The following is an 8643-nucleotide window of genomic DNA, read 5'->3' on the forward strand; positions in this document are numbered from 1 at the left end:
ACAATTTAATCTATGTTTAGAATAATCTCCATAGTTTTTATACCCAAAGGTGAAAAACCGGTTCCTTAAAAATAGCAATCTACAATCCAAAAACAAAAAAAAAGCCAATTTCGAAAAAAAAAGTCAAGTAGGTGTTATATACATACATATATTATATATTATATGGTAAGGTCAAGAGATTTTCAGTGATATCACTCATCACATATTCATAAATATTTCAAACCCGAATCGGAAAAATATCTGCAGATGAAATTTTCGATTTATGTACGTTTCACATCGAATAATTTTATATCTACATACATACATACATTTTATTCCGATTTGCATAATAAGCGAGTCTTTGATACTGAGCAAAAAAATTAAGCCTGACAATTCAATTTTTAAATTTTATATCTGTCATTCACAATCGTCGACAACAGCTGTGAGTTATATTTACGCATATCAAACAGCGCTTGTCTCAGTGCTGTGTCGAAAAAGGCAAACAAAAAAAAATAATCTTTGAACTTGAAATTATTTTAGCTCAACACACCTGACCTATGTTATTACACCACACCTTGGGGTCTACCTCAAAAACAGCCACACACACACACACACACACTGTCACATATAATATGAAATTGCGAAACGATGCCAAAAACACAACATGCCGGTAAGTTGGCATGCGTGCAACTTCGAGTCTTGTCACGGATATTAAGCGTATCTATTTGAAAACTATAAAATTCGTATAAAATTTACGACACGCTTATAATCCCGAAAATAAACGCACACCCCGATACGAGCCGAAACATTTCGCAACAAACGATACCTGCTTGATACACATACATACATATCATATTAATAATCGCGCATTGTAAATATATCAACGAAAAAAAATACACGCCCGAACGTGTGAAAAATTTACGTATAACAATAACTACGATGACGGATAAAATTTCATACAATTTCGTCTCGGATAATGTAAAACAATTAAATTTTTCCACAATTATCGATGTCGAATTATGCAAAAGAGATATTTCAACGAATCTTAACCGTGTTAATTCTTATCGATACACGAGCGTTTTAACACTACGCCTCGCGATGACGTCAAGTTAATACAGGACCGTGATAAATAGGGAAAGTTTCTTGTCACACTGCCGATAACACGTCCGATACGTGATTACATTTGAAAAATATATGATTTCGATTCGAAAGACACAAATATGCGAAATTATTTACGCAAAAACATATACGCGAACGCTCCAAATACCTGCGAGAGTGCATCCATACATACATACGTAGTATGCAGGAGAAGAAGACTGACAAGTATTGTTTATTTCGAGATATGTGGTATGTATATTCGGGGACTTCACTGACAGACGACCACCGAAATATTATACGTGCATACATATTATGTACATTTATTTTAGAGCCGAAACGTACAAATTCGCCATTTCGTAACGCTTAAAAGCTAAATGTTGGTAATGTCACGCACGACATTTCGTCGGAGCACTTATTCCGTAAAATTATTGTTTTTATTCGAGACTATTGCCAAATCTGGTACGCCGGTTTAATACACATGCTCGTAAGCTCGATTTGCATACTTTCAAAAATTTTAATTGAGTCTAATTTTTGCACAAAAATACGAGAAAATATATTTTTTTGGCGTAAATCATGCCAATGTAACGAACAAATTAACTCAAACTATTAAGTGACTTAAGTTCATTTCAAACATTTCTAAAAACTATATTGAATCAATAAAAATCACAACACATTCTATTATGACACCATAAAATAGCTAAGTCCAAAATTTTCAATTTACGTAAAATTTCATAAAATAAGTAGTTACAAAAATTTTAAACGATGTGTAATTTCGAAAGATCGTCTAAATTTAATTCCACTAAATTATTTTTCGATTTTCTCAAAACGAACATAGTCTTTTTAACTACTTACAGAACATTACAAATTGTGCGAACGAATTTTAATGAATTCAGTCAAAAATATGTTATATTTAAAAGTGGCAAAAATCCACTTTTCTTCATTTCGACACATATAATGTTTCATGTTGAACAATATTTAAAAATAAAAGTTTTTTCATATTCTGAGATTTTCCGAGATTCTGGACATTTTTTGAATTAAGTCGAAGATAATTAGTATTTTTGGAACTCAAAAATGGACTTCTGGCACTTTCAAATATAACGGCTCATATAATTAATGTAGGAAACACGAAAATCAAAACTAAAACTTGCTTCAAAACGGAACTCAGATATTTAGGCAAGCGCATGGGTAACGAGCGACTTAGAAATAGAACACGAATCGTTGCACTCCGATTTTAGAACATTACGACAGCCAAAATAATTACGTATTTTGTACATGAAAAATCCCACTAAAGATGAATATTTTGCTTTAAAAAAATAAACCAAAAATGAAAGAGAAGGGATGTATAATGTACATAATATATGTATTTCACGGTCACTGTTACCACTTGGAATATTGCATTCTCACTGTGTCACATTTCAAGGCAAAAGCTATCAAATAAAATTTACGAATTCGTATATAACATCAATTTTTCAATCTCGAGCGACATTCATCATCATCGCATAGGAGAATTTATTCACGTTAAAAGTGCATTCTGCGCGCTCACTTTCAATAAAACGTACTACGGTCATTTAGTGCACACACGTGCAATTTTCAGCCAATTTCGTCATAATTTCTGAACTTGCACTCGATTACATGTCAGCGTGAAAATAAGAAACATTTCACAGTTAGCACCGACTCGCGTTGCCAAATTTAATTTAAAAAAAAAATAACTAACGTTCAAAGGTGCAACGAGTTAATTGCGAATTCATCGAACGGATCGTAACATTTTTACCGCGTCGAATTTATTTTCGAAAAAAAAAAACCATACGAGATTATATTACACACTTCCTTTTAGCAGAAAAAACTCGATTTTACAACAACCGTAAATTACAGCAATCGGTCGTAAATATAAACGCAAGTACGTGCATTGCGTTTATTAACATTTTACGATAAATTACCACTAAAATTTGTCGTTTATCAAATCCGCGAATAAATAATTGTTGCACACACGAGTCGAACCAGTCGTCGGATTCACTTTCGTCGGCATTCCGCACACTTATACGAAACTTTTACAAATTCAAAACTCACGCTCGAAATTGTACAAAAGTGTTCAAATCAAAACACGCATGTCACTTTATAAATCTATATAAACAAGTTTGAAATAAGTTACCTGTGTAGCATCCGTGTACGGCGTCGACGAATTCTTATCGACGAGTTGAGACCCGAAGAGCGTAGCAGCAGCCCTTCCGTTCGAGGATGGACTAGCCAACCTTCCATCAGCCAACTGTTGTGGAACCATTTTTAACACTTCATATAAAATTTGAATTAATCAAAAAAAAAAAAAAAAACTTATTCGGAGAAAAATATATCGACGATCAAAATCAACACTTATATATTCTCAAGTTCAACAAAGTCATAGTATTTGTAATACGGCGGAGAGAGTTCGGCACGCGGCAACGATATCGGCAAAAAAAATTTTTTTTTTTTTGACAAGTCGATATCCGCAAATCCGAAAACTTCCAAGTCTCAGGCGAACAATTCAAATTGTCACACTAAATGTAATAATTGCAAATTGTCGACGACGATTCGTAGAGATGCGTGTATTATTATTGTTTGTGTGAGCGCAATATCATTTTGGCGATGGCACGTGAACGCTCCCCGCGGTGTCCGAACGCGTACTGAACGAGCGACAACATCGAGAGCAGACCAGCGCGCACACTACGTGACGCGATCCGTCACACACGTCAACACACGTACGTCGTCGCATGAGGTCGCGACGCGACTGACGGCAACGTGGTCCCCGCTGTCAATATAGCCAGCTGGACCCCCCACCACCTGCGACCGACCAATCAGAGCGCGGCACTCCCGCCGCCCCTGCGCACAACTTCTTCCCCTCCCCTCGCCCCCGAAACACTCGCACGCACACACACACACACACCACCACCCCTTCGCCAGCGGATCGGCACGCACACGGCTCACATACGCAAAGTTTACAACTGTCAAATCGAACTTTTTAGTTTGCACGCGCGAAATAAAAAAATTGACAAAAAACCAACCAACGACGAAAAAAAGTACAAACTTTAAATTCGAGTTTATACTTTTTTTTTTTGATTAACGATTAGTTTCGCACGGTGTGGAGTCGCGTCGGATTGTGCATGGTCGACTTTGCGAGTGTTTTCAGCACTTTGACGAGTCGTGTCGTAAAGTCGCGCGTGCGCAACTCATGTGAACGTGCGTCGACGCGACACACACGCAACACGTCCTGTCGGCGCGAGTGATTCGCGCACACTGGCCGAGTGAAGTCTCTCGTGTGTTGTGCCGGTGTGTTGTTAGCCGTTGGCCGCGTGGCGGCAGCACTTGCCGGCCTGTAGTCGAAGCGAGTTGAAAAAACGGCCAATAATTCCCTTTGACACTGAAAAGATAAATTGAATTTCGTTAATGCTTTCATACGACAATGTGAACTTATATAGACACAATATCGAAAGTTGACGGCGACTCAAATTCAACCAACCACTATTGAATAATCGCACTAAATATTTCACATAGCTTTTTTAGTATTACTGAGATATACATATATATATATATAAAGCAGCCACTTAAAACTGGGAGGCGCTGACTAGTACAAAGGAGCTCACGAAGAGCTAATTTATAACATAGCATAACAAAATAAAATAATATATGTATATGTACATATAAACAAACTTTCAAACTTTCCTGAAACGCACGTACTTTTTGACTGGTCACAAGAGAAAATCCACTTATACTGAAGATACTGTCGGTAATACAACTAAATATAGTATGAAATATAAACGACATGGAACATGGAAGTAGAAATATCAAGACAAGAAAATACGATTCATCCTACATATTTATCAATGGGATTCACAAGTGTCTTGGAAACCACCAATGTGTTTGCTCTGTACGAAAGTTTTGGCTGCAAATAGGATGAGTTCGAGTAAATTAAAACGGCACCTTAAAACTATGCATACTGAATACGTTGGTAAATCTATATAATTTTTTTTAAGAAAATTAGGTCAGTTTAATAATAAACAGCAGCAAACTTTCAATAAAATATGTAGTTTCTGTTGCTACATAGCAACGTACAAAATCTCTCACAGACTCGCAAAACGTAAAAAGACCACATACAATAGGATCAACACTAGTTTTACTAGCAGCTATTGATATGGTTGAAATAATGTTTAGTTAATCATATGCGAACCATTTGGAAGAAGAATTTTATTTATATTTGTATTAATACATTTTGTCAATTAAAAATGTGCTATTTTATGAAATAAAGATCGAGAGGGGGGGAGGCACCAAGATTAGTTTTTTCATAATGGAGACCGAGTAGATAAAAGTTTGGAAACCACTGATATAAAGACGCAAAATTCACTATAAATAGGTTTATTGCCAAATTGAAATAACATTGAAATCATCAGTATATAAAAAAATCATCGATTCCGATACGAAATTTCGATTTTAAAATTCATACCCCATGTACACATATATACGTATTTATGGAAAAATGAATCTATGGTATGAAAAATAGAAATCACTTAATTTATTCTGATGTATGCAAATATATCTTATCAAAATTGTACAATTTTTTTATTCAAATTTTCAAATTATGCTCATGTACTTACATACATACATATGTACTTACAAACAAGCAAATATTTTCGATTGTACATTTGCGTAAAATCCACACGAGCGATATTTGATTAATAACGACACAATTTTTCGAACAAATTATAAAATCAACATTTTCCTTGAACAAAAAAATTTGTTCAAGGAAAATGTTGAAAAACACTTTACCTAAACACCAAGGGATTGATAATGCGCTTGAAGTGTTTCCAAGTAAGAATTACTCGGATGTCTCAATATAATTACTATCGAAATAGTACGTACATACATAGTGAACATCCAATACAACAAGATAACACTTGTTACATCACACTTTAATCGATTCGAAACGAAATATCTGTGTAGCTAGCCAGACAGCTTGACTACAGTCGTAATTATGATTCGCCTTATAAATTGCATCAACCGACGATAGCGTTATCAGATAAAACAACTAATAATTTTCAATTTAAAACACAACTGCAATTACAATAGATTTCATCATTCGACATCTTCACAATCACTTCCCGTTGGACGTAAAATTTAAATAGTCCTGTGTCACTTACTATACATAAAATGTATATACGTTTGAAAAACACACTGACTGTTTTATCAGTTTTATTCAAGTTCAAACATAACGTATAATTCTACGTAAATTTCAATAATCGAACGTGGTTTAAGAATTATTTTGATTTAATTTTCACTATTATACATACATACAATATGCTATTATCAACTTTTTCACACAAATTATGCGATTACATACATATTACAATATCACTTTATGAAAATGTTCAATTTATTTAGAGACAATTCGACAACCTGACATCTCAAAACGATTGCATCATATTCCGTAAATATATAATTATATTTAAATATGAATCACTTCTTATACAAACGGCACATAAATATTGAATATATGTTTCGATTTACAATCTAACACACATGTATTTGAATTCGTAATACTTTCGCAATCTAACCAAGTAGGTAACCGTGCACTTACGCGCCATGCATAAACAAGAAACATACGCATGTATCACACATTGAAATCACTCTAGCGGAAGTAGATGTCCAATTTTGACTGTCTATAATGATTCTAAAACACCATTTAATGATTAAATCGTGTGTCGGTCACATTGATCTTTCACTTATCCGCGATTTAGCACGTCGATCGCTTATCAATCTGTACCTCGACGCAAGTTCAAACTTGCACACGAGGAAACTCGATACGACTGGCAAAACTGGACGCAACGGAAACTAGGAAACTAGATTTCAAATTTGAATTTTACACATCCGCACGCGTGTATCAAGAAGTACCAAGATGTATTATTATTATACACTGCACACATATACATAATAAACGGTATGTGTGCATTTCGTTCGTTTATTTTCACGTCGAGTGTGTGCAGTGGCGTTTACGTTTGTTTTCGGCCGTAATTTATTTTGGCGTCGTGTGTCTGAATAGGTCTTATTAACAATTCACAAAATGATTAATTGTTATTAAATTACAGCCACGATTTGAATATTTAAATTTGTACAAAACGAAACGGACGAAAAACAGCATCGCATACGAAACTCGCAATAGGACGTACCGTAACACATCCATACACAAACACACAAACATACACACACACTACTCGTACTGGGTGCGAGTTGAAAAATTAATTTTCATTTCGGGAAACTTTCGAACGGGTCGCCACCAGTATGCGTTTACATATTCATGAGATTCGTAATTTATGAAGTGATACGATGTCGTACAGAACTTTCGTTACAGCAAAAACTGTCGAGAAAAACACACAAAAAAGCACACGAGTTACAAATCTGAATGATGTAATGTTCAATTTCCGAAAAAAGACATCGACAACTTATATACTAATCTCGCTATAACTCACACACACATAATAATTTAAATCAAACACCATTAATATTATTACCATTATTGAATAAAACAATCTATCATGAACTAACAAACGAGACGACACGTTAATAATATAACATTTCCAATAATTGGTCAAATCAATGAACACGTTTGAAGCTAAAAATAAAAAAATAAATAAAAAAAAAACGCATCATCCGTCGTTGTAGATAAGAAACATAAGTATGTATGTATGTAAGCGCAGCAATTACAAATATATCTACTAAGTAATTAGACATTACTGTCATCATTTTACAAGAGATAAAATCATCACATCACAAATACAAACAATTATATCGACTGTAAATTTAAACATCTCAACTTTGATGAGTAAAACAAATCAAACAAATCGTATCACGGACATTACCTACAAACGGTTCACTTTTACACACGGTACTTTATCAATACCGACAATTCACTTAAATTTAAAACACGACAAGTCTCAATACGAGTACATGGGTACTATAACGTTCGAATTCGTCGATAAAAATACGTATGTATGTGCACACATGTATGAAATATTTAATGCGATTGAACAATATTCAAAATTAAATTTTTCATTTGAAAAAAAAAATACGGAGAAAATGTATGGTGGTGAAGAGTCGCAGCAATACAGTGATCGGGAAAACTTACGTTCGCGTCACGTGTCGCGTATCGCGAGTCGGAAAAACTTTACTCGACAGTCGGAAAACTCCCCTACGCACACTCACTCGCCACGAGCGCTGACGCCCGACTGAGGAACTACGGAACTCGTCGCAGGCTTCACCCCCTTCCCCGCCACGGTCACTCTTCCTAGCCCCCCTCCCGTCCTTCCCGACTCCCCCTCCCCTGTCTCCGCTCAGAAAACTCTCCCCACTCTACGCACGTGTGACATACCGATTTGTCAGTTGTGTCGAATTAATTTCATTGATTACGTAATCAACTATTCAGCTTTAATTGGTTTGAGGACATACATATCTGCAACTTCTGCAGAAAGTGTGCTATTGTGATTCAGAGATTTTCAATTGACGTTCTTTGTTGAAATATGCATGCATATGTATGTATGTCCTATG

The 8643-nt window shown here is 35.2% G+C and overlaps 1 protein-coding gene across 1 annotated transcript in view; it reads right to left on the reverse strand.

The window, feature by feature from the left end:
* The window catches only part of LOC143915662 (uncharacterized), an 81297-nt gene extending 72971 nt beyond the window's left edge, over positions 1-8326 (reverse strand). Inside the window, exons 1-2 of the mRNA XM_077436378.1 lie at positions 8225-8326; positions 3227-4468 (exon numbers count right to left, since the gene is read on the reverse strand). Of these exons, the coding sequence (XP_077292504.1) occupies positions 3227-3355 (129 nt within the window). The 5' untranslated portion in view covers positions 3356-4468; positions 8225-8326. The remainder of the gene's footprint in view (positions 1-3226; positions 4469-8224) is intronic.
* Between the last annotated feature and the right edge of the window lie 317 nt (positions 8327-8643).

This window comes from Arctopsyche grandis, chromosome 8, assembly GCF_051622035.1.
Source record: "Arctopsyche grandis isolate Sample6627 chromosome 8, ASM5162203v2, whole genome shotgun sequence".
In the NCBI taxonomy this organism is placed as follows: domain Eukaryota; kingdom Metazoa; phylum Arthropoda; class Insecta; order Trichoptera; family Hydropsychidae; genus Arctopsyche; species Arctopsyche grandis.